At 38.6% G+C, this 27,932-nt stretch overlaps 1 protein-coding gene across 3 annotated transcripts in view; it reads right to left on the bottom strand.

Annotated features, from left to right (window-relative positions):
• Positions 1-12,979: 12,979 nt before the first annotated feature.
• SLC12A2 (solute carrier family 12 member 2) overlaps positions 12,980-27,932 on the bottom strand; it is a 109,076-nt gene continuing 94,123 nt past the window's right edge. The window contains exons 20-27 of one of the 3 annotated variants that reach the window (XM_040444378.1): positions 27,802-27,927; positions 24,939-24,986; positions 23,317-23,439; positions 21,795-21,906; positions 19,730-19,816; positions 18,326-18,461; positions 17,944-18,011; positions 12,980-15,891 (exon numbers count right to left, since the gene is read on the bottom strand). In XM_040444378.1, coding sequence (XP_040300312.1) covers positions 15,756-15,891; positions 17,944-18,011; positions 18,326-18,461; positions 19,730-19,816; positions 21,795-21,906; positions 23,317-23,439; positions 24,939-24,986; positions 27,802-27,927 — 836 coding nt within the window. In that variant the 3' untranslated portion in view covers positions 12,980-15,755. Of the gene's footprint in view, positions 15,892-17,943; positions 18,012-18,325; positions 18,462-19,729; positions 19,817-21,794; positions 21,907-23,316; positions 23,440-24,445; positions 24,512-24,938; positions 24,987-27,801; positions 27,928-27,932 lie in introns of those variants that run through there. The other 2 variants (XM_040444379.1, XM_040444380.1) reach the window with 2 other exon arrangements.

The following is a 27,932-nucleotide window of genomic DNA, read 5'->3' as shown; positions in this document are numbered from 1 at the left end:
TTCATTTTCCATACATTTTAGAATTAAGACTTTATTAAAAAAAAAAAAAGGTTCTGTAGTTGGTAAGTCATCATTTGTACTTGGGGGGGGCGGTGGATGTAAGAATTTAATCTCTTGAGTTTCAACTCAGAGCCCACTCTCTGAGGCCCTGCTTCTAGGCCCTATTTGGGATAATGTTTCTGTGCACCACACTTCCTTCCTGGCTGGCACATCAGGACAGTATCTCTGTCAAGCCTAGTGAGCTTCTTAGGACAATGCTTCAGGAAGGGCTTTGGACTGGGGTCAGAAGACCCGGGTTCTAGTCCCAGATATGCCACGTACTAAGCTGAGGCCTATTTTGTCATTTAGCTTCGGCAGCCTCAGTTTCCTGCACCTTAAAATACAGATAAAAATACCCTTGCACGCCTGCCAAGAGGAGTAGGGATCAAGTTCGATCACATGCAAGCTCTCTGTAAACACTGTTAAATACAGTTTTACATTCCAACCTTCAGGGAAGGCAGTTACGGCACAGGGTAGAGAAAAAGACTGGTTAGATTCTGTCAGTTCTAAGTACCAAAAACACAACTCCAGCTGATTTAAGATTCATAAAAATATACTAGCTCGATACCCGAAAATGAATTGTATTCCTACATATTTGCAATGAACTACCTGAAAATAAAATTAAGAACATAATTCCAGGGGTACCTGGGTGGCTCCGTCAGTTATGTTTCTGACTCTTGACCTCGGCTCAGGTCATGATGTCATGGTTTGTGGGATTGAGCCTCGAGTGGGGTTCCATGCTGACAACGTGGAGCCTGCTTGGGATTCTCTCTCTCCCTCTCTCTCTGCCCCTCCCCCACTTGCATGGATGCGCATTTTCTCTCAAAATAAATAAACTATAAAAAAGGAAAATAATTCCATTCACAATTGCATCAGTAAGAATAAAAGACTTGGGAATAAACTTAACAAAAGAAGTGCAAAACTTATATTCTGGAGACTGCAACACGTTCTTAAAATAAATGAAAAAGTTTCCAAGTAAATGGAAAAGCATCTCACGTCCATGGATTGGAAAGCTTAACACTAGGAGGATAGCAATACTACCCAAATTGACCCACAGATCCTGTGCAATCTCTATTAGAATCCTAACAAATATCTTTATAGAAAATGATGAGCCGATTCCAAAATTCACATGGAATTGCAAGTGACTCCAAAAAGCCAAAGCAATCTTGAAAAAGAATTCCAAAGTAGAAGGATTCATACTTCCCAACTTTAAAAATTACTGCAAAGTAGCAGTGATGAACACAGCCTGATAACAGAACAAAGACACATAGATCGATGGAACAGAACTGAGAATTCATGTGTTCGTGGTAAACTGATTTTCAACAAGGCTGTCAAGAAAATACAGTGGGGAAAGGATAGTCTTCTTAACAAATGATGCTGGGATAACTGGATAGCCACATGCAAAAGAGTAAAATTGAACTCTTACCTTACACGATATGCAAAAACCAACTCAAAATGGATCAAACACCCAAATATCAAAGCTACAAGTATTAAACTATTAGAAAAAAATCATAGTGGTAAATCTTCATGATTGCAGATTTGGCAACAAAATCTTAAATTTGACATCAAAACCACAAACAAAATGAAAAAAAGATAAATTGGGCTTCATTAAAATTAAAAACTTTTTTTTGCAGTGTGCCTGGCTGGCTCAGTTAGTAAATCATGTTCTCTTGATCTCGGGATTGTGAGTTTGAGCCTCACAATGGGTGCATAGATTACTTAAAAATAAAATCTTTAAAAAAAGTTAAAAACTTTTTGCATCAAATGACACTAAGTAAGTTAAAAACCAACCCCCCGAATGGGGGAAAAAGTTGTAAGTCATGTGTCTGGTAAGGGACTTGTAACTAGGATATAAAAATAGTCTTACATTACAAGAATAAAAAGGCAAATACCCCAATTAAGAAATGGGAAAAAGCTCTGAAGATATATTTCTCTAAGAAAGATATAGACTGGCCACTAAGCCCAAGAAAAGATGCTAGACAGTAATATTCATCAGAGAAAAGCCAAACAAAACCATAATGAGATATTTCTTCATGCCCACTAGGATGGCTACAGTAACAAGTCAGACAATAACAAATGTTGGTGAAAAAATCAGAACCCTCATACACTGCTGGTGGGAACGTAAACCTGTGTAGCCACTTTGGAAAAGAGTCTGGCAATTCTTCCACAATTAAACCTCAGCACATACCTCAGCAGTTCTCCTCTTGGGTATGTACTCAAGAGAAATGAAAACATATGTCCACCCAAAACCCTGTACCTGAATGTTTATAGCAGCATTATTCGTAACAGACAAAATGTAGGAAGAACGCTAATGTCCATCAATTGATAACTGGGTTAACCAAATGTGATACATCTGTAAAATGGAATATTATGCAGCCATAGAAAGGAATAAAACGATACATACTCCATGAATGAACTTGGAAAACATTATTCTAAGGAAAGAAGTTAGACACAAAATACCGTATATTAAATATTGCCATTCATTAGAAACATCCAAAATAGGCAATTCTACAGACACAGAGCATTCATGGTTGCTTCACCATTAGTATTGATACCTAAGGTCCTTTCTAGTCCCCCAGTACTATGAGCACTGATTCCTAAGCTCTTTAACATCTGTGTCTTCCCTGGTCTTCCCATGATCTGGCCTGTGATGCCAGGGGCACAGAGAGGTTTGATGACTTATCTTCCATCACACAGGAGAACTCTGCCCCACCCAAGCCTGGCATACAGTTTGTAGGTCTTGTAGCCTTGCACTGTGGGCTATTTGCCATTTGGCCTCAACCTGCCCCTTTTCTTTGATGAGAGCTCATAATTTCCCTCTCTTCCCCTCTCATTTCAATGGGTCTGACACACACCTGGCGTTGTGATGTGAACAGCCTGGCAAGTCAAAGTGATTGATAGAAAAACAAGGTTATGGTCCCAAATAGGCCAGTGGCAGGCAGCCACAGGTGTTGTTGGACCTTTTGGGAGACAAGTGCGTTTTTTGTTTGAATTTTCTAACGGGATTATTACAGATTGTATTTCTGTATGTCCTCCCAAATTCATATGTTGAAGCCCTAACTCCCAATATGACTTTAGGTATCAAGACATCCTCATTTGAAAAAAACTGTTAAAAACTAGTCTATGAATTATAGGCAGATGTAAGGCAACTTGATAGGAGGATCAAAATGGATTTCACATTACTGGGGTGCTTGGCTGGCTCATTGGGTAGATCATGCGACCCTTCATCTCATGGTTGTGAGTTTGAGGCCCACGTTGGGTGTAGAGATTACTTAAAGATAAAATCTTTTTAAAAAATAGATTTCACATAACTAAATGGGGGGGAATCCATTTGCTAGCTCTCATAACTTACTAGTTGTCATCATCTCCCTCAACCTCACTTTATTTTATGAATTATCAATAATAATGATGGTGATGATGAAAAATGTATTAATTATTTGGAAGAATCTCTTCACAATGTAAAAGTTTATCAAATTATCACAATGTGTACTTTAAATATCTTGGAATTTTAGTTGTCAATTATACCTCAAAAAAGCTGAAATTAAAAAAAATCTCATATAACTGTTCTCAAGATTAAATATGAAAATACAACGTACTATATCAATGCAGGGATCAGAAGCTGAAACACCTAACTCAGGTGAGTCATACAGCTGTGACGTTGCTTACTTGATACATGAGGAATTTCATCCGGAGTGTGACATCTCTAGGGAGAGGGAATTAAGCAACTCTCCCCTCTTGTAGGAGTTCTCATTAGTGCAAACTTCTGGGGTCAGTCAGGTTACCGTTTGAACCCCACCTACATCATTTTTAGACCTTGGGCCTCTGAGAACCTCAATTTCCTATTCTGTAAACTGGGACAATTCCTACTCACCCTGGGATATTCTGAAGATTGAACGATGTAAAATGCCTGCTGCCCAATGTTTTCAATTCCCCTAGGTCTTACCCCTCCCCTTTCCCTCATTTGCATGGCAAGAGTAACCCTGAGGCTTCCTGCAACAACTCTACCCCAAATCATTTCCCAGGCAGCAGTGTGGTTACTGGAACATTGGACATCACTAAATTCCCCTGCCGGGGTCCTTGCATGTCAGCCTGAGAAAAGCTGGAAACTTTTTCTAATCTTAAGAAAGCAAAAGCGTGCTAAAAATAAAACAAGAGCCTCTCCTCAGTCTGCTCAAGAGGTCAGGACCCCGGGGCCTTCCTTCCGTCCTCAGAAGAGAACGCAAGTAAATGTTCAAGTCACAGACGTTGCTAACCCCTGTAGCCACACGGGGGAGCCCCTGTCGGGGTAAACGCGGTTCGCGGGGCTCCGGCATCCGCGGAGGACGCAGCGTGCGGCGGCGCGTTCTCCTAGTGCGGCCGGGATGGGCCCTGACCCCTGCTGCCCCCCTCCCGCCTCCCTCCCCTCCCCGGCCCCGTCGAGTCTTCACTCCGTAGGTTGGCGTTCAGTAAAACTCAAGTCAGAATGGGGGGAGGGGGAGGAATCTGTTTTTAAGTAGGAAATATTTTCAAGCCACGTTTTTCTTCAAAACACCCTCCAAAATCAAATCAAATCAATCAACCAATAAAATGGTGAAACTTGAGAAATGTCGAACAGAAGACAGAAGGCCATGAATTAAGTCAATTAAGTCGGGACTCCTCCAGTTTTAGTGGATGGAAGAGAGGGCACAAGAAAGGGCGGGAGAGAGAGGAGGGAGGGAAGAAAAAATCACCAAGCTTTCTTCTGTTGGCCTGCTCCTGAGTACGGGGCGACGCGGGGTGAGCAGGACCGCTCACCCCTCCGATCCGACCCCGAGCTGATGTCAACCCTCAGAGTCCCCTGTCTCAGAAAGGGACCTCTCAAAACACTGGAAATTTAACAAACACGGATTTGCCTCCATTCCGACTTTCCCGGCAAAGTTTTCTCAGAACAAAGGACACCTGTGAGACCCAAATGTTCAGTAATCCTCCAAGAACAAAAGCCACCGAGGAGCCTTTAAAGGGCATTTAAGATAACAGCGGGTGGCTGGACTTGGCCCAGCAGGTGACTAATTCCTTAAGTAAACACTTAGACACCAAGCTAAACACTGGCTCCCTTTCCTCCCGGACTTGGGCTTTGCACACTAGCCCCACCGCTCCCCACCCACCTTCCCTGTGGCACCTGCTTCAGGGCTCACGTCGTGTGGGAGGGGGCCTTTGAAAGACGGCTTGAGGGAGGGCGCCCGTCGCCCAGCTCCCCAGCCCCACTTCTCCTCCCCAGTTCATCCCTTGGGCTGATTCCCCCGCCCACCAGCTGCCCTTCCGCTTTGCCCTCTTCAGCTTCCCTCTCCCGGATCCCTCCCCCAGCTCTTCCCACTTTTCCGGTTTGTCTCCTCCCCCATCCCCCACGTCTCCCCAGCTGTCTCCCCAGATTCTCTTCCCCTCCCCCACTTTCTGCCTCCTTGCTTCCTTCTCTTCAGCTCCCTTGCGGGTCCTTCTCTTTTTCTCCACCAAGCTCATGCACCGCACCGATCTCTGCCAACTCTCCCCATGGGCCGCGCAGCAAGGGTCCCAAGGTCATGCTCACCTCCCTAAGCCTCAGCCTGGGAAATGATTTGGGCTTCCTTGTTGGGAAAATGAAAGCCCCTCCTGAAGGCCAGCACCTGTCTTCTTCTCCAGGTGATGGCTTCCCAGGCTCAGGGCTTCCTGGTCTTATGTCACGTAGCAGCATACGGCACCTATTTTTTCTCTGAGCTCTAAATAGGGTCCTTGGCAGCGACGTCGTTTAAGATCTGGAAGCCTCTGTCTCTAATGTAAAATGAGGATAATAATAGAAACTAGCTTATTGGAGATTTGAGGATTAAATGAGATAACAAATGGAAAAATTGCCAGCTGTTACTGTGAATGCCTTCACCTTAGGCATTCATCCCCCATGCGTTTCTTTGCATTCAGCTCATGGACTCTAGACAGAAAAGGTACGGATGTGTAACTTTTAAGTCCCATAATAGCCAATAGTTCTGACCTTTTATTCCAACAAGTGTTTTTCTAGAGCATTAAAAAAAATCCACTTCGCTGTTCTTGGATTTTGGCATTGCTTTCCAGTTACTCATTTACAACAGGCATCTGTGAATTGCTCAAGGACAGGGACACTGTCTTCTTCCTTTTTATGTCTCTGGCACTGTACTTGGGCTGGAGTAATTCTAGAAGTATTTGTGATATTAATTATTTGTCTTTATAGGTCGCTTACTTTTTTAAGTTTATTTTATTTATTTTCAAAGCGAGAGATAAAGAGCTTAAACAAGGGAGAGAGGAGAGAGAGACGGAGAGAGAATCCTAAGCAGGCTCCGCTCTGTCGGCACAGAGCCCATCACCAGGATCTATCTCAGGAACCATGAGATCATAGCCTGAGTGGAAATCAAGAGTTGGATCCTTAACTGACTGAGCCACCCCGGTGCCCCTTTATAGGTCACTTATAAATGGAGATGGTCCAGTAGCCCAAGAGCAGAAAGAGGAAGTGCCGGTGGAGTAAGAAAGGGCATCATCCTAGTGCCATTGACCAGGCCAGTGCTCCACCAGTCCGCACTTACTTTCTTAACTGGAACAAGTGAGGGGGGTGATTGTTACCTTTTATACAAGTCACTGACATATATAGTGGAAAACCAGGCCCTATTTTTAAACCAGTTGATTCTATCCATTTACTCTCTCTATATTTACTGACCACTTACCTCATGCCAGGCACTTGTTAAGTATTGAGGATATAACCATCAATATGTATTCGCTGAATCAATAATCACTTATTAAATGACCCTTTCTTCAAATAAGGATATCGTAATGATTAGCATGAAGGACACAAAATAAGTTAACAAATGACAATAGTAGTTGCATTCTAAGTAGGCCTCAAGAATTCAAGCACATGTGGAACATCTCACAGCAGGCAAATCCTGATAGTGTGTGGTTGTTAGGACTAGAGAGCCCCTGTCCAACTCACCCATTTCCAAAAGCTCTATTCCTATTAAGGCTGTGTGCCTTCATTCCACTCATCCACTTCCCTGTCATCAGCAGCCTTTCCCTTTACTTTTTTAACTAAAAAAATTTTTTTAATGTTTGTTTATTTTTGAGAGAAAGAGAGAGGGAGAGAGAGAGAGAGAAACAGAATCTGAAGCAGGCTCCAGGCTCTGAGCTGTCAGCACAGAGCCCAACGCAGGGGTCGGAACTCACAAACCATGAGATCATGACTTAAGGTCAAGTCAGATGCTTAAGCGACTGAGCTGTCCAGGGGCCCCGGCAGCCTTCCCCTTTAAATAATTGGAAAAGAAAAAAAAAGAAAAGAAAAGAAAAAAACATAAATAATTGGTATGTTCATTCATTCATTCATTTAAAAATCCTGTAGTGAAACCTCCACTGCCCACAACTAAGATAAGCCACTGGAGATATGAAAGTATTAAGGAAGTTACACAGTCTGATTGGGAAATCAAATAACAATGGGATGGCCCCAGAGAACCAGTGGAGGCCTGTAAAGGGAATTTGGCAGCGAAATCCGGAAGTTAAGCAGGTTTGGGAAAAGGTGTGTGTGTGGGAGGAGGTATTTAGAATATGAATTAAACATAAGAGATTGGGGTCTGGATGCCCTGACAATTAGTTATTGAACCAATGAAATAATTTAACAATAAAATCATTGGGACCAAAAGCTTCTCTGGACACAGCACTTAAGTGATGTTCACTCAGTTCATTCAAAGGTTGTTGTTTGTTGTTTACTTAAGTTTTCTACTTCTTGCTGTGTTGATTTTATTAATCCTTCATTAGTGCCAATTACTATGCATTTAATTTTTTAGCAATAAGGAGAGCATGATTTTATCATTTCAAAATTTATATACTTAATATATTCTTTTCCTTTTTTACATTTTTTTCTCCTTTCTTGATTGGATTTGTTTGTTTCCTGGAAGAGACACACTTTTTGGATGTATTTACCATTTCCATTAACTTTCTCAGGTGTCACGGCTGAAGACACAAATGCACAGAAGAAATGCTTTATGTTTTAATTCTCCCTCTCATTAGAAATGACCTAAATCACATGGAATTTTTTTTCTCATAATCCTGTAAGTACAATATGAGATATCAATCTATGGAGATATTCATTAATTTCCAAAAGATACACCTCTCTTGCAAATAGCAGCCTGTAGATAAAGGACAAGTCATGTCGTATCTCTAACAGGCTTAAGTATTTCAAATGTCAAAGTAGCTCTTCTATTTGTGAAACCATGGCACAAAATTAGCTCCATGGCTGAAAGCTACACACTGAGCTCAGGTTGCACAGAGAGCTATTTTCTGGTGGATGAACTTGTACTAGAATAACTGATAAATGAGAGCTATCTCCTGAACTTCGGGGCTTGAACTCACGACCCCAAGATTAAGAGTTGCACGCTCTACTGACTGAGCCAGCTACATACTGTAATCTCTTTAACTTTTAAAAAGCTACCTGGAAGAAAGTCAGTAAAGTTCTGTGAAGGAGTATGCTTTTCTGTTTATTACAGGCGACCATGTTTGTTCAGAGAAGTTAAGGAGTAAAAAGGTACGAGAAGGCCCCCCCCCCCTAAGGGGGAATAGAAGGGGGGGGGAGACTTTCCAGAGAGGCTGACCCAGGTGTCTGTCCTGACACTCCTCTTCACTGTGATCACAGCCCCTCTAAAGGTTGCTCCTCAACTCTACCCTGTGGGTATTCCATTGATAGGAGTCCTCTTTTCTCCCCCATCTTTCCCGAATAAGGAGTAAGAAGACAATCCTCAACCCATTAAGACAACCTGAGTAACTCCATCTTCTTGCTCAGCACACAGGATGACCCGTCACACAATCCTATTAATGTTTTTCTCCCAAAGATCTTAAATTTCCTCTCTCCCACTTTAGTCTGGGGACTAATGAATATCTTCCCAAAGAGGAGTTAATCCTGCACCATGCTTCTTGGATTTGTTGATCTTGGTACTCGTAATAAGGTGAGCTGTTGAGAATTTAATGCAACATAAGAGGGAAAATTAACCAGGTCATTTTCAGTTGTTTCAGAAAAAGTATACTCTGCCTATTTTGATGAGGGAAGACTCTTCTACTGCATTTCTAATTGGTTATTGCATTTCTAGATGTAGGAAAAGGAGACGCTTCTGTGATCTGGAGCCTATTTAGCTGAGCATTTCTGCATTTTCCTGTGGGCCATGAAGATTTCATTGCCAAGTAAAGGGGAAGAGAAAGAAAAGCTGGTTCTTGTTCCAGGGCTAGGGAGAGCCTGCCCCGTGGTGTGGGCACAAGTTCCAGAGAGACACTACCCTAAGGAGAGAAAAGAGGTGCCAGAAATGGAGTTCCCATGGACAAGGAGTTCAGGAATGCTCTGCCAAGTACTCTCTGAACACATACTTTGAGTTGGGATAGCTGTGTAACTGTTGGGCTGGGGTAGAAAGTGAGGAGGAAATAGTTACGAAGCAGTTAGCTGCAGAACTTTGGGAACCTAGCAGAGGTGTTGGTAGCCTAGGCTGGGCCTGCAGCGCTCTCCACCTTTTTTTTTTTTTTTAATGTTTATTTTTTACTTTTGAGAGAGACAGAGACAGAATCTGAGTGCGTTAGGGGCAGAGAGAGAGGGAGACACAGAATCTGAGGCAGGCTCCAGGCTCTGAGCGTCAGCAGAGAGCCTGACGCGGGGCTCGAACTCACGAGCTGCGTGATCGTGACCTGAGCTGAAGTCGGACACTCAACCGACTGAGCCACCCAGGCGCCCCAAGGGCTGTCCACCTTTGAATCAACTGCTGGAGCCTGGTCAGCCCAGCACCTGGAACAGCCAGCCCTGGTGGAATGAACATCCAATGCCCTTCCTCTCAATATCTGGGCCACGTAAACCCTAGACTCTAAAGGCAAACCCAAGGGAGAGGGTAAGGCCCCTGACATCCATGAGGTTCTTCTTGCTGCTAACATATCATCTTTCTACTTCAGTTGTTGCCAAACTACGTGGATTGTTTTTTCTTTCTTTTTTTTCTAGAAGTCAGTGGACGCCCTACATGGTGACCATCTACCTGAAGACTCAAGTCAAACCTAGAGAGGCAGACCGGAGAGAAGGGAAGATAGAGACAGAGCCCTAAGGACATTGTTCTGAGTCTCTGCTTACATGGAGTCCCTGAACTCAGGTGTCTTCCTGGACTTCCTTTTCCTGGTTGCCTTCTTTGGGTTCTATTCCTGCCACTGATGAAGATCTAATTAATATAAAAGGAAAAAAGGTAAGGAATTTCAAAGGGAGGTCATTATTTGAATTCATAGCTGAAGTTAGGGGAGATGGAAATACGTGTACCTTTTGAAAGAAATGCGATAGGGCATGTGTAAAGGACAAAGGCAGTCATAAAGGGAGGGTTATGCTGAGAAGCAGCATAAGTGAAGGGAGGAATTTCACTCAGAACAGAGATCTGGCAGAAGTGAAGGAGGTTTTAACAAACTCTGCAGCCGATTCTGAAGCACACCACTGTTCTAGTGTTTTAATACATAATACACCTGTGCTTCCTGACTATCAATTTTCTGAAAAAAGCCCACTTGGAAAATTTATGTCAATAATGCTGAACTCACAGGTGCATAGACAGTAAACAAAGGATTATCTTTACTGGTGGGAAAGTCATAGACAGGCTACCTGAAGGATGTAGGGTGTATCTCAGAGGTTGGTACCATGTAGTTAATAGATGCTGATTATGATCAATAGATTTTAAAATTCGGTGAAAAAAATTCCATTCTTCACAATCTACTGTTTCCTGGAAGGAAACAGGAGTGAAAGACTTAGCCATAAAGCGGTCTATCTTTCACAATCCTCGAATCTTTCTTGGAGCTTACCTTTTTACCCTCCCCCACCCCCTTTCCCAAATTGTCCCTATCATCTTCTAAAAAAAAATTTTTTTTTGAGAGTGCGCAAGGGAGGGGCAGAGGGAGAGGGAGAGAATCTTAAGCAGGCTCCAAGTTTAGTGCACTATCTGACAATGGGGCTGGATCTCACAAAGGTGAGATCATGACCTAAGCCAAAATCAAGAGTCGGATGCTTCACTGACTGAACCACTCAAGCGCCCCTTCAATTGCTTAACTAGTGAAGTTTCTTAGGAACTCAAGTTCTTAAGACAACTCAAGAGTTGTCTACACTTAAGCAAAAATGTTGTGGACTTCAAAGAAAAATAACCCGTGGCTTGTCATTCAGATGAACTACAGCTCCCTTTTCAAATTGTGACTACCTCTTTCAAAAATGGCTTGATGGGGGCTAAATGTATTTGTAAAAGAGCAAGTAAAATAGTCTCTCGCAGGAGTAGTTGTTAGATGCCTTTTTTGTGTACCGTATGTTTATCAAAAACACTGCCTGCACAATTTTAAGACTTTTTTACCTGTTATTAGAGATAGAAGACATAAAATGACCCTGTCAGGTGCTTTCCCTTCTTTAGCCTGGACAAAATCTGCATGTTTCTCTCCCCGCTACCCCAAAAGCTTCAGCAGTTATCTAATCAAATTCTGGCAAGTATTGAGTCAGGTCTCTATGTTTGTATTCAGTATCCACAGATCACCGATCTTATTCTGTGGATCAAAAACGTACAATATATTTTCCTTTGCAGCTGTGGTCAGAACATCTTGGTAATTTGTTTCCGTATCCGAGAAGAGTGGAACAGAGGATATGTGTGGACAAGACACTACCGTTTTGGGGAATGAGTTCCTCATCTGTGAGTATAGTGAACACTAAGGCTGCACAACAGGAGGTGACAAATTCGGAGGCCTTCACGTTTCCCCTAAAACAGTGCTTTCTAGCCATAACACAAAATTCATTGGAAGATTCAAGAGGAAAAACTGGGCTGAAGTTCTTAATACTACCATTTAATAGCCTATCTGAAGATAGGTCAATCTGAAGATTGACCCCTGCTTCCGGATTCCATGGAGAGCAACAAGACTTAGATCTTTAGGTATTTTAGGAGTCTACAAAGTATGTATGTCCAGTTGGTTAACCCACCAACACATTATGTGTATCTACTCTCTCAACTAGCTAAACAGTACTTCCTGATGAGCATGTCCCAGGACTTGTGCCATCTTTCCTCCAAGAGTTCAACATTAAACTATCACCTATTGGTTCTGTACCTACACACATCCTATTGGTCCATAAAGACAGAATTGTATCACATGCATTTATCTTTTCTTCCCAGTGAATGAACAAAAAATACCTGCTGGCTCAAAGATGAATGGCATCCCCGCTTGGAAAACCTTTGGATACTATGATACAGGGAAATGCCACATTCATAGTTCATAGTTGCCTCTGAACCCCCTTTTAAGTCCCCAAAGAAATAAGGACCCTGAATAGCAGACTACTGGACAATAAGCAAGAAGTAAAGATCATGCAGTGGACACCTCTATTTGGCTTCAGATGTATTAGCCAGCCTGTAGCCACTCTGTATTTCTAACTTTAATTGCATTACCTGAACACACATTTGCTGGCAGACATGGACGAGCAGTTTGGAAATAGCCAGTCTATCCCAGACCTCTTAGTTATGGATCAGGCAGCAATGAACGCGTAATAGAGATACCCCAGGAGACGAAAGATCTGGGCTCTCGGCCAACATTCTTCACTTATTTGCCACATGACCTCAGGAAACTCCCTACATTGCACCAAGTTGCTTTCTCAAGAGTAAAACAGAGATAACTTAACCGTCCTGCATATATGACATGCTTACTATAATGTTCAAATAAGAAAGTGAAAATGTTTTATAGAATCGCTAATCAGCTTAGCCAAAAGTCTTCCGAAGAAAAGGCAGGGACTATGAAGCTTAGGGACAAAGGCCCAGGGATAGCAAACAATTTCAAACAACGTTTCCAGGGCATGAATATTACAGTAAAAGCCACTAAAAAACTCTGATATTGTGAAATAACAGTCCTATAAATGAGGGTATATCACAAAGTTGACAAAGATTTCCAAAACAGATAAAATAGAAGAGTAGACATTAAGTAGTTTTAATGAATCCACTTCCTTTATTGCAGTAACCTCTGTACAAGCAGCAACTGCAATATTCCACATTAAAACGTTAGAAAAGCAGGTGTGTGACAGTTATAGTACAGTATTATCAAAATATTACATTTTCAAACTTAGTAGATCAACATCCACCAGAGCTCAAATCTTTAAATTATTTCCATAGTCTTTAAAAATATGTAACGTCAGAAAGCATATAAAAAGAATGTAAAAGGAAACCTAAAGTACAAATGAAATAATGTAACAAATAAATATTTGATTTAATTAACCCTTAATAATCAGCTTAACACCACCATTCTCTCTAAACCCGGTATTTACCTATAGAAATAATGAACTGTCCAATGCCATTGCATATTTATTTCCAAGTTATCACCAATGATTAGAACTAAAAAAAAAATGGCATTAAAATAATCAAATTCAGCATAAATAAAACAGAGTAGAATAGCTTCAACACTAGCTAGCATCTCTAAGAATTGTTGAAATTTATTAGAGTACTACAACAACCTTGAAAATTTTGACCTGGTGTCTAGTGTTAAGTGAAAGTAATGCATTTTTTTTTTTAAGTGAAAAGCTTCTTACATTATTTCACAGACAATATTACCCTCCCCCCATTATGCATATTTAGATATATTTTATGTACTTTATACACATATGTATGATGCATGACATTTGGTTCCTGCAGTACAGATCACAATGATGGTTTCCTGAATGGGAAAAATTCCAAAAAAAAAAAAAAAAAAAAGTAAGTGTACCTGTGCACATTTCAAGATAGCAGCACTCAATTCATGCCCTATTATCCATTTAAAAAGTTCAAACACAATATTGTTTACTGAATAATATGACACTTCTACTGTCTTTCCCCCAAAACACTACAAAACCTGCAATAAAATGGAACAATGCTGTGAGTTATAATGTAGGGAAAAAAATTTGGAAAAACAATTACTTCATTTTAACATTCTGAATTCAAAATTATCATCAGATCTCCACTTTTCTATTCATTTAGTTTATGCTCACGCAGCAAAAAGACTGCACTATTGACAACAGTAGTAATTTTATAGATTTCTATCAAGATTCATGAAAACCTGCATACATTCTTCACCACGGAGACTTATGCCAATGAACTCACTGAACAGTACTGTAGCGGACGTGTTCTCCATTTTCTAACTGAACAGTAACTGTGTGAAGTTACATGCCCTTCCAATGATCACCTTTGTTCTCCAGGAAACCTGTTACCTTTCAATCTCATTTTGAACTTATGTTTACCAAAACAAAAAAATTTTAATCTAATGAATCTTGGATCACTTTAAAATGCAAAAACACCAGCAACATAAACGTCATTATATACACATATGCATCTGCGTATGCATATATGTATGCATACACACATACATATATGCAGACATCTATCCCTTGAAATGTTTTTAGGAAATCCTTCCTTGAATAAAAAATGAAAAACTTCACATTGATAATTGTATATAAAGCTTTTAGTAACAGTGCGTACGCACTGTCAAAATTGTACTAGTAGACTATGATGTCAAAACAGACATTCCAAAAGCACAAACTGGCAGTTTTTCTTAACACAAAAGTTTTAAAGTATTAAGAATGGATTAAATTTAAATGTTCAGAATAATCTGTTCAAACCTGAGTGTATTAATTAAGACTAAGTATACTTGACAATTGAATGAATTAAGCCTAAAAACATTTCATTAAGAAACCAGTGGTCCATTTAACCATTTGATGAAACATTAAATATTTTAATGATTTATAAATGATGGTACAGTGGGATTCCACATATTGTTTACTGAAATAGTCTATTTGATGACATTATTTTATCTAATTTTCCTCGAGGAAAGTCTTTTAGCATTTCTTAAAAGTCCCTCAAGATTTGAGGAAAACTATAAATTAGGACAGATCTCCCTTCTAATAGATACAAATGATTTTGAGGACTTTGGTCTGAAGAATGACAACAGGAGATTTTTCAGCATGGTATATAGAAGTACTGGATAAATCTTCAATCGTCCCTAAGATTTCAAATAAAAATACAAATAGCCAATTAGAGATTAAAAAAAACAAAACAAAGAAAGGTTTATTGGGTCTTTTTTTCCTAGATCTACATTTTATATAAACCCACAGAAACCTAACCTTTGGGGTCACTTTTGGGTTATTATTTTTTTTTTTGCATTTTTCATTAACTTGCCCTAATTCTCATCTTTAGTATCTAACAGATACCTTTAAAAAAGTAATAGAAAACATACAGTACTCAACGCTAATTGGTCAATGGAAGAAGAAAAGCAGTGTCCATTTCATTTCACGGTGGAAGAGACTAGAAATAAAAATAACAGCTGACAGCAAAATTTGACATTCTATAAATTTATAAAAGAGGATATATGGATGAAATTTGGTTAATTTCAGAAGGCACCTCAAGGCTAAAGGCTTTTTGTACTCCTCTCATTAATCAAAAAATAACACACTTTTATTGCTATTCAAGTAGCAAAGGAAAACTTTACTCTCATGAGCTTCAGTCCAGCAACAAGGAATCATCATCATTCATTCAGATTGAAATACAGACTTGACTAAAACTGAAGTCTCCATACACGGATCAATGGAGCAACTTCCCTGTGTGCTTTCAAATTAATGAAATAGTGAAAGAAAAGTCACAGTTCGCCATTGTGATGTTAATGTGTCATTGAAGATTTCAGTTACTCCACTGGGCACTCAAGTACCATCTGGAAGGCTGTCCACTGTGTCGGAACACTTAAGAATAGAAGGTAAGGACACTCTGATGATTCCCACGGACTAGGAGAATTGGTGGTAGGTCCTTTGATAGAGCTTCTAACCAGGCCATATAGAGAGCACTTGACACAGCACCTTTCCTAGCAACTGGGAGACTCCTGGTATCAAAAAGAGAAAGGAAATTAGGCAATGCATTTAAGTTGAAAATAGAAAATGTAATAAAGATTATATATGGAGTCCCTAGTAATAGTAACTAAAAATTACTTTGGTTAGTTACACATTGTTTTGAGCGTGGCAAATTCTGAACATAGCGTGACAATGACTATACTCATAGATCACTATTCTCCCTTTCACATGTCTGAACAAAAGATTTTTAAAATTTATCCGTAAGAATAGAAATAAGTATTTCTATCAACTGTAGCACATTTTATATCTAACGCTAAACTTCACATTTTCCCTTCTTCATTAAGGACAGAATTCTTTTAGGAGAAAGGGCTGTTTCTATCTGAATTGTGAAAGCAGAAACTACACATGGATAAACAAAACTGAAACATAATTAATTCTATGTATTAATTTTCAACTTATTTCTCTGGGCTTTCATTTATTTTCTTAGTGTTTATTTTTGAGAGAGAAAGTGCGAGTAGGGGAGGGACAGTGAGAGAAGGGGACAGAGGAGTTGAAGCAGGATCCTGACTGACAGCAGTGAGCCCAACACAGGGCCCGAACCCACGAACCATGAGATCATGACCTGAGCTGAAGTCACTCAATGGACTGAGCCACTCAATTGTCTGGTCTTTCATTCCTATTTGTAGATAGTGGTAGTAGTCACCAGTTGCCTTATCAACTGTTTCTCTCTAGACTTCTGTTTTAGCATATTCCATTACAGTATGTGATCATTAGCAGCAAAACTTGAAATCTTCTGGGTATTGTTTTTTGTTAATCAAAACAACATTTCTCTAGTATTATTTTATTTCATCATTTGGGATGTTTTTGGAGGACTGAGCTTTTTTTTTTTTTTTAAACCTATTGAAGGACCCAGGCTCCATGACAGAAAATTCAGGTTCAAGTAATACCTACCGAATCTGATTTAGTGAGGAAAAAAAAAAAAAAAAAAAAAAGCTAGAGAGCATTAACACCTATATTCAATGCAAGGACAGAGTGTCTGTATGTAAAGTTTGTGTGTGGGGGAGCAGATTCAGACAGGAACCACTTTTTACATTAAACCCCCAAGGTAACTTTATGGTATTATTTCAATGAGGATGCTGCCTGGGGTCTACAATTTTTTTTTTTAAGATTTTTTAAAAATCTAAGGCAAGTTTAATAGTAAAAAACTGATTTGGAGGGGTGCTTGGGGGGCGCCTGGGTGGCGCAGTCGGTTAAGCGTCCGACTTCAGCCAGGTCACGATCTCGCGGTCCGTGAGTTCGAGCCCCGCGTCAGGCTCTGGGCTGATGGCTCAGAGCCTGGAGCCTGTTTCCGATTCTGTGTCTCCCTCTCTCTCTGCCCCTCCCCCGTTCATGCTCTGTCTCTCTCTGTCCCAAAAATAAATAAACGTTTGGAGGGGTGCTTGGGTGGCTCAGTCATTCATTAAACATCTGACTTCGGCTCAGGTCATGATCTCACAGTTCGTGAGTTAAGTCTGGTATCAGATGAGCTTGAGTGCTGTTTCAGGTGAGCTGGGCTTCTCTCTCTGCCCCGTGCTTACTTGTGCCCTTTCTTTCTCAGAAAAAAAAAAAAAAAAAAAAAAATTATTTTAAGTCAGTACAATCCACCCCTCAATGTCACACTCAAATTCACAACCCCAGATCAAGAAAGGCACGCTCTACAGACTCAGCCAGCCAGGTGCCCTCCACCACCTCAGGGTCCAAAGTTTAACTTGAGGTCCTCATACCCCACATATGATGGAGTGTCCTCAAAGCCAAGGAGTTTTTAAAAGGTGGGAAAAAGAAGAAAGGAAAAATTCCATAATAAACTATTGTGGTAAAGAATTACTTAGATTCATATAAGCTTAAGATTTTTGCTTTTCTTTCCTCCTACCTTAAGTGATTTTTCCGTATGCTTGAAGTGTATTAACAAAAGTTTGTTTTTCCTACCTATAACCACTAGATCATTACTGGGAAATATATACGTATGTACTTGGTCTGGCAATTAATCCTAATCGCATTATCATAAAATGAATACCGAAGAAAATCTTAGTATAGACATTACTTACATGACAATGATATTAGCTGTACTTGAATGTTCCTTTAGTAATTCATTTAACCTTATCTGCCGATAGGTCTGAAAGGAAATAAGACAAAGTCATTCCTAGGCCATTGGAAAAGTGGAATCTAGTGTGGTTCATAGAACTATATACAAGTAAGCAAAAAGAAACCAAAATAATTTTGGTGTAATAAAAGTCTCTGTTCCCTAGTTTAAAAAAGACCTAATGATTTACACACACTGTTCACATACAGATGCAACTTAGAGGAGACTGAATTCACAAGAGTGGTTCCTCCCGTAACAAATTATAGTTGTTGATACTTCTATTTTAACGTATTTTTAAAAAAAATCAATGGAAGATTAATGAAAAGAAAGCAGAAGAGAAATAATACCTTGGTCTTATAAAGTTCAAGCTCATTATCTGTTATTCGCCATGGCTCATCTTCTTTCATTTTATCTGCAATATCTTGTTCTTTGTCATCTTCATGAAGTCTATACGGCTCAATCATTTCATCAAATGCTACAATACTTAAAAAAAACTGACAATCACAATCTGAATTACTTAACACTAAGATCGTAAATGCTAAATTAGAATTTGAGAAGTCAGTGTTTTCCATCTCTCCTGCTCACTTCCACACCCTAATTATAACCATCTCTTTGGCAACTTATTCAGAAAACAGCCATCTCTAGTTTCTCAAATTGATTAGAGATTTACAACCATATTCACAATAACAGAATTGTAATTTGAACTGCTAACAATGATCTCTCTGTATCTACTCCCTGCTCCTATGCCGGCCCCCCCCCCCCCGTCAACCTACATACATTTCCATCACCGTAGCTAAAATGATCCTTTTGAGCAATACGTCAAATTGTGTTGTTCCTTTACTCAAAATATTCAAAACCTTTCCTAGTTCAAGTACCACTGAATGAAAGGAGCAGTAGTAGGAGAAAAGGTACTAGAATACTGTGAAGGGAGGAACACACAGATACTTAACATTTAAGAAGATGCACAATTAATCTCTAGATACAAAGATAATTTAACAGGATAAGAGACAGTAAAAGAACATAAACACTCTAATCCCCTATGAATGTGAAAAATATTTTTCAGTATCAAGTTTCGTACAAAGTTCCCGGCATATATTGTTTTATAAAAGGAAACAAATCCTTCCCTGATTATAAGCTTACAAAGTATACCTTATTATTTTCTATTTAAGATAAATTCTTTAAACCAGCTTCATCATTTATTCAACAATTTACTTGAGAATAATTAAAATTATGCCTGGTAACATAAATATACATATTATTCTAACAATCTCTAGGTACCATTTTCAGGTAGATTATTCCATGAGTATACTTTCCCTTGACCCTTGAGAATTCTGATTGCAACTATTATAGGCTAATTTTTGATTCTCCTATTTTACTAATAAGGCAAAACAGTGAAGAGTAATATATAATGTGGAGTAGGAATTGAGTGAGTGGTGGTAATGAATATAGGCATGAACAGTGGAAATTCAAAGAACCATGTGGAATTTCTGTGGCATTAGGATTTTCAGAAATTACTTGTAAAGCACTAACTGAATTCCCTGAAAACTGAAAGCCCTTACACTTACTTTAGTAACAGCTACAGGCATGCCAACTGTCAGTACCAGATTTAAAAAAGTTGACTTCACATGCTAACAGCAGGTAAAACCTCCAGGTAATTAGTTTAAGTTGAATGATCTGTTACTGGAATATGTGAGTAGGTCATCCATAAAAGAATCAGTTACCTATACAGAGTAATTTATCCAAGAACTTACTTTTCTTTCTTTGGTTTAGTATTAATATCTCCTAAGACCATGATATCAGAGAAGTCTATCCGGAACTTACTAAGCAAAGTAGCCATCCTAAAACAAAAATGAAAAGCATTGAGATACATAAAAGCTGCATCTATGTATTTTTATTCCATTTCAGGCTGCATCGCTGTATCTGAAAAGCATCATTTATAGGAAAACCGTATCAGGTGCTGAATAAAGTTCATCTGTGTTAGTTCACACCATACATTCAACTGAGTAGAACTCAAAATTCCCTGAATAGAGACTCCCGTTATATTCTTTCACTTTCTCTGAATCGTTCCTTAGTATCCAATCATGAATGGAAAGACAGTAATAATGAAATTTGGAAGGCAACTAGTTTTTAAATTTAATTTTTGTCACAAGGAGTCAGATACAGGCTTTCAGTTACAGAATGAACAAGTCACGAAGATGAAAGGTACAGCCTGGGGAATATAGTCAATGGTATTTTCATAGCGCTGTACAGGGACAGATGGTAGCAATCCTGTGGTGAGCATGACATAAAGTGATATGGAATCACTATGTTGCCCGCCTGAAACCAACATAACTATATATGTCAACTGTACTTCAGTTAAAACTTTTTTTAGACAGATTATATTGGTGACTATATGGATTTCCGCAAAAACTAGTAAACAGTTGTTAAGTTTAATTATTTTTCGATTCTTCTTCCATCCAGGAAGAATGCCTATCTCAAGACCCAAACAGGACTTTTGGGGGCCATCAAAAGCTGTAACTAATGGCAGATCAAGTTCACAGCATTTTTGAGGGGGAGGGGGACTGGGACAGACATGAAAAAGAAGCTCCAGCAAGCCTCTAACTTTTCAGTAAAGAAATACCTTTTCAGAGGCATAGATGGCAAGGAAACCTTGGTGGCACCAACAAAAAAGTGGAAAAAAACACAAAGGAAAAGCTGTCAGCACAAGGGGATTCTATTTTTAAGAAAACAGAGTTTTCTAAATTAAGACATTAGAAAACAGACTCGCTCCAGGTTTAACTTTTGAATTATTTCTAGTATTTCTTGCATAATTCACTATGTGAGATGACTCGACATTTAGTTGAATTCCAGTGTAGATCTATTAAGTGCCTGCTATGTGTCACTGGGCCCATGAAACTCAAATCTAAGATACAAAAATAAATTAATACAGTACCTAGAATGCAGAGAGTGATACCAAGTATACCGTTACTGAGGAAGGAAGGGTAACAACTAATGGGGAGACAATGGTATAAAAATAAAACACATTAGGGCAAGTGTCACAAAGAAAGTGAAGACAATGCTGGACTTGAAAGTCTGGAGTGTTTCATGAGAGGAGCTGTTTACAGTAGAGATGAGAGCAGAGAGGGGTACAAGCCTGAGACAGCATGTGTGTTCAGGGCAGGTGCACCAGTGCGCACCACAGTGAGGGGTAAGACACAGTGTGGAGAACAGGACAGAGCGTTTGGGCTTTGTCATATTTTAGCACAGACTTTCTATGGAATGTAACAGAGAGGAAATTCCAAGTATTTGGGCAGAGGCATCTTATAATCAGAGCTCTACTTTTCAAACATGAACTCAAGAGAAGAGTGTATAGTGTGTGCTGAAAAGGTCAGGGACGAGATGTGGGGTATGTGGCAAATCACTCAACCAGAAATAGAATGGGGACAGTACAGCGGGAGTAAGACAAGGGATGACCGCGGCATCCTTCATTTCTGTTGTCTTCAAGTCTACAGAATGTATCTCACACGGGAATATGTGATTTGGAGGCACATCCACTGATTTTTTACATGCCTAACATTTAAATGCTGCAAATCTTTAACAAAGACTTTCTAAAATGTCAATATGTGAAAAAATATTAGGAATCAGTAAAATGATCTACAACTTAAACATAAAGATTAAATTAAAGACAATGAGGTTTTAGTTGTTTAACAAGATTTTCAGCTTCAGTATAGGACAACCTGACTGACATTTTCTGGACTGTGTCTTTTTTATACTATCAAATATACTGTAATAGTGAACTATGGCTAGATTAATGCTCTTCCATTTAAATGCACTTACGCTCTCCGGTCATGGTCTATTCGGTTTATTTTCCCACCAATGAACACTCTGATCTTACAGTCTTTCCACTTTTTCTTGGTAGTCAGAAGGTAAGGTATCAATAAGGTCAAACCTAAATCATAAAAATATAAAACATCATTCACGAAATGCTAATTTCTCAATTAAGACCTTTTAATTCAATTTATTCTCTAAAAGAATGTCTGCTACAACTCTGCATTAAACAATATTTTTCTATCTGTTCTTCCTTAATAATTCAGACAGAAAGCCATGAGGTAGGCCTGAACAAGGAGGGAAGCCCAATGGAACTGGGAGGTTAGTCACATATAGGAGGACTGAGGAACGGAGTATCTTCACTGCACCTAGTGGGAGCCAGGTTTCTCTCTCAAGTGAGAACTCCAAGAAGGAAGAAGCTGGATTAAACCCTGCAGTGTTTAAACTGGAATGGGTGTTCAATCTATACTTACATGTACTAACATATCTATGGTAAGTTTCTGAGACCCGTCTACTGAGAGGGCCTGGGAGCAGTGACACTGCAGTGGCAACGAGCGTATCTTTGTTTCTATATACCATTCTCCACTAAGAGCAGTCAGCGTTCCTCGGGTAAAAGGTGACTCAATGGCTGGTACAGGCAAAGTACAAAAGTAAGTCTGGAACATCTTATGATTGGGACATGACAAATGGACACACAAGTCAGACTACAGAGGATCTTGCTGCCCAAATATGGAAACGATCTGAACATCAAAACAAATAATGAGAATGACAAATCATCTCACACTGAATACAGTCTATGAGTTCACAAAGATAGAAAAAAAAGAGAAAGCTCTTCCTTACAGTAAGAAGCCAACTAAGAGGAAGAAATAACAGGATTCGAAAATCACCATTTGGCAACCACAAACACACCACACCAATGATAAGAGCAGGCCAAAGTATCAAAGGACGCTAAAGATGGTGGTAAAAGTTGTAGTAATGATGGTATATTTACCTAATCCAAAAGTAAATCCCCATCCACTAATATGTGTAATTAAAAAGGGGAAACAGTAACTTTTCATTCTAAAAATCTAGTGAAAACCACCTTACTCAATGGTCAAAGCTAACTTCACCAGTCATGAGCCAAAACAAACATCATGTCCCACTTGAGATATAGACAGAAGAGCATAGCGTCACTTCTGTAATAGTTCTACCAAAAACCTACATAATGTAAACTAATTATGACAAAAGATTAAATGGCACTTCAAATCTAGTGACATTCTCAGACTGGTCGATTAAAAAAAAAAAACAACAAAAACCAAAAAATATTAAGGTCATGAGCTCAAGAAGTAGGCAACTTGCAAAGTGAAGGACACTGAAGAGGTAACAGTTAAGTACAACACCTGATTCTGAAACTAATCCTGGTGCTTTGGGGAATGTTGACAAAACTTTGGGGTCTAGGGATGAAGAGGACACGTCATTTCTTAGTACTATTCTCATAGTCCCACAACTTCACTACATGTAAAACTGCTAAAAAGCACGGTAACAACCTTACCTCCATCATCAAAAAGCCACCAGACATCAATAGTATTCTTTCCTTGTTTTTTCTGAAACTGTGTACTAGCTTCAAGAAGCTTTTGGTCAGCTACATTTAAGGGCACAGCAGGGCCTTTGGATTCTAAAGGATGAAGCAGAAAAATAACATGTAAGGGAGATAAATATTCAAGTCTCTTTTGCTGAATTCCTATAATTTCCTAACTCTTGTATATTTAAATGTTTATAATGCAGACAGTTGTATATGGCATCCATCATAAGCTTTCAGTGGTTTATAATTTAAATGTACTTTTGAAAGACGTTCACAGATAAATACATCTTTACAACAGCTTAACTCATCCAAATTATCTTGCCTAATTTCTAATATTTTGAAGCATTCTTAATGAAAGAGAAGCATGAATACCAATACCAATCAAGAATATTATAATTGACTGAGATTTTTGAGAAGTTGTTTTACGCTAACTGGACAAATGAGGCTTATGCCTATTCCATGAACGTATCACTTTTGTAATCTTTTTCCTCAGTAATTTAAAGATGAAAAAATTATTTTACATAAAATGTCATCATTAATATAAGATCAAAAAATTATTTTACATAAAATGCCATCATTAATATAAAAGACAGAGGGAAGTGGAAGACGAATGAATACAATCTAACAATTATCACAGTGAAACCTCTGAGTCTAAGCAAGAACACCCTCATCTTTACCTAACTTGACCCCTTGGTTTGTGATGCAAAAAGCTAAAGCCATATAACCGCACATCTTTCTCTGAGGCACAGAAAGATGGTAGAACTCCTTGGAGGGCACCACGTGCTGCAGATCTAAAGAGCAATATACCAAGGAAGTTCCCATATTCCCAGGAATTAAAAACTCAAAAACTTAAAAAAAAAACCAAAAAAAAAAAAAAAAAAACAACAACTCAGCACTGACTCTATGAGCAAGCAAATGACTATTATGAGACTCCTACAGCAAATTTTTAAAAGCAGGAATCCATAGGAGGAAATCTGATCGTTTCTGCAGGATGTCTGTCATTCACTTCTCATGCTGCCATGATACACGCAAACATGACGAATGATTGTGCATGATGACATAATATGGCTGCCAAACCACACTGCTCCGTAACTCTCACCTCTATCTCCTTCTCATAAAAGTCATGCCCGGGGACATGACTGTGTATCTCCCAAACGCAGCAGGGCTGTGAGAAATATTGTAATTTTTGAAATGAAAAATATATTAGTATCAAAATTAAGGGCTTGGCTTGGTACACCTGATGGTAAAGAATGCAAGTGACACTGGCAAAGAGACCCATTTCAGTGTCTCTGTTTAGCACCTAAACCATGCAGTTTAAAATAAACTGGTATTGACAGTCAAGGTTTGAGTATTTCAGAAATGCTATGATGATTTAAAATAATTTGCCTTTGATATACTCCCTTTCCCTGGGATGACTTATACTTTTTAGTTGGACTAAAGATAATGTTTCTAATCTGCATTCAATAATTAACTATAGCATCACCTTGCCATGGAAATAAAAACTAAGGTAAAAAAAGAAAATAGCAAAGTTGGAATTAAAGAGTTAACAGTATGAAAAAGGGGATTAAAACAAAATGATGAAAAATGCCTGCCTTTTTTCAACAGTGGTTGAGTTGGAGTCTTGCCATCCTCTTCCTCATCTAGATTATGTTTAAAAAACACAAAATATAAGTTAATTGTCTTTATATTAATAATGAAAATGTAAATAGAGCACATTTATAAACAGAGCATAGTATGATGAGACAGTCTGTGAAAAATAATGAAGACTGAAAATAGATATCTTCTACACTGAGTGTTGAGGAGTTTTAAAAGCAAACATATTTTAGACCCCTCCAACAGGGCTACTGATGAACGCTCACCCCTACATTGTATTCCTGTAAAACTGACAAAAACTGGAACACGATTTTTAAACTTGTAAATGTTCATACTTGAAATCAGTTGAAAAGAATTTCAACTATGGCTTATAGAATTGAAATAGGACGTTAAAAACTGACACTGCAGATAACACATGAATTTTAAACACTGCCACTGCATCACTGGGTAAATGACTGAAAAGTTACTTTTAGAAACGTTTAATGGATATCCGGTCCTTGTAAAAACTAATCACCACTTGAAACAGGAAGGAATGTGATCAGAGACAGAGTCTTTTGGTTTATATAAAATACTATTTATACATATATACATCAATTGATATATAAAACATAAGCATATATATACATGTATATATGTTTGTATGCATGTACTGGTCCATCTGTATTTAGGTATCTTTAAGTATTTTCTTGGGGTTAACAGTTTTGCTAATCTCAGGTTCTTCTTCAGATAAGCTTATGTGAGGTGTCTGAGGCATGTAAAATTCCGGACCCGGACAGGGAAGAGTACACTGCTCTGGAGTCCAGTGGCTCCCAGGATTCCAGGATTCCCTCTAACGCTTCTCCTGGCTGCGTCAGCTTGAAATGGTTAGTTAACTCCTCACTTTCCTTGTTAGTAAAAGGGTGAACAATACATACCTCTTCAGATCATTATGCTGCAAGCATTAAAGCCCTTAGCTCAGTGCCTAGCACAAAGTAAGTATTCAAAGGGCACTCTTTCTGGCCCCTTGCATGCTGTGTGCCACAGTAACCAAGAAAGACATACCGAACACCTATAATTATACGGTGACTACACAAGAATGTTTCTAATTCTGAACACCTTTAAATTATATAAACTTTTCTACAGTTTCTATGTTAATTTTGAAAATAACTGGCTACATAGAAAATAAACACAAAATAAAATTAATGCTATTTTTGAATGCTAATTTCTTATGCCTCTTAGGGAACATTTCAATTATTACATTTAATTTTATAGGATTATGTATTAGTCTTATAAAGTAGATATTTGATACTGTCTTTGATGATAGTAAAAACAACAATTATAAATATAAATGCGGACATTGTGTATTTATTTCAGAGAGCTCAAAAAATGTTAAGGAAATCCTGACACTTAAAAAATAATTTACACTAAGATATTTAAAGGTATCTGAAGGTAATAAAGCTATTGACACTTTCAAAATAAAAAGGTGAGCAGGTATGTACTCACCCCAGGTTCCTACTCTAAAAATAATGACTTCCCAAGGCTGTGGCACACAGTAATGAGCTAATGTGTAGAAAACACCTACTGCAATGTGAAAGGCACAGAGTAGATGCTTGATGACTATTACTTCTTCCTTTCCCATCATAGTTTTACCTATCAATTCCTAACAGATTCGGTAAAGAAAGGATCGGTTTTAGGAAAAAGGAAATGATAACAAAAATAAAAAGAGAAAATGAGAGCATGTATACCATAAACTAAAAGTAAATGCAGGAACATTAAAAGCAGTTTTAGCATCTTTCATAGAGTTTTGAGATGAAACAGGAAACAAATTATAATCAAGCCAGCAAAGAACTTAAAGGGAAAATGGGTCTCAACTAAAGCCTCAACTACCACTACTCTGAGCAGCCAATGTAACTAAGGAACAAAGAAATATTAAGTAACAGCAGTGCTTCTACGTAATCTGGGAAAGATCGATTTCACGGTGACAGGATTTGTCCAAAGTGATCAATTCCAGAAAAAGAATGGTAATTGTTTGATAGGAATCAAAAAAGCATGATATGGTTTGATGATTTACAGTGCAGATTTTTCTTGTTGCGTGCCAGCTGGGACCAGGACAGATGGAGATACTGACTGAACAGAGGTAGGAGAGTGAGGGCGGGAGAGTAAGATTTGGAAGTCATCCCTCTTTCCGTCTTGTAAACATGACACAGATTTATGGATGAAATTATCTCAGCGTCTCAGGAGATTTGGAGATCTTTGTGTGGCCTGAACCACATGGGCCACCAGGGGTAGTAGGTGTGCAATTATGGCCAAACAGTTCAGTAACCAAACACCAATAGCATGTTCCTTCAGAGACTGAGTGAGGAATACAACTGCATGTGATTTTTTTATTACATGGTTTTACCTCAACAACTCCAGGTGCAGTAGATGTAAAAAGTATTCTAAATATGTCAGCACATAAACAAAATCCCTGGTATTTCAATATCTTGATTTACAAAAAAATTATGTAGATTTGTGGTCAACTTCATTTCTTCCAGGGTTACCTTATGCTCTATCACATTACTCTAAAATTACCATGTTACTTCCCAAGTTCAGATTTAACCTAGGCTTTAAATTAAATTGTTTCATTTAAAGCATATATAAAAATATACAAGCAGGTATTAGTGTAGTGTATAATTAATTGGCATGGCTTCTGTTCTATGATCGACTTTAGTATTTTAAAAATAGCTAATCATGTTGTAGCCATCCATTTTACCTCATCTACTAGAAATGAACAGTACAAATGAGAGAATGGGTTACTTAATAAGACATGTTATAAAATAAAAACCATTTCTCCCCAAATTAAACATTACCATTAATAACATTTCTTGTCTGAATAAAAATTACCTTTGTGTGTAACACTTTTCTCATCGGATGGCTTGGAGGTATCTAAATCCGATTTTTTACTGTACTCCATACTTAGTACCACATCCTTGACACCGGGAGATTTCTCTTGTGAAGACAATAATTCTTCTATG

Source organism: Herpailurus yagouaroundi, unplaced genomic scaffold, assembly GCF_014898765.1.
Source record: "Herpailurus yagouaroundi ecotype Mexico unplaced genomic scaffold, PumYag 192, whole genome shotgun sequence".
Lineage (NCBI taxonomy): Eukaryota > Metazoa > Chordata > Mammalia > Carnivora > Felidae > Herpailurus > Herpailurus yagouaroundi.
This window is presented reverse-complemented; position numbering and strand designations above follow the sequence as displayed.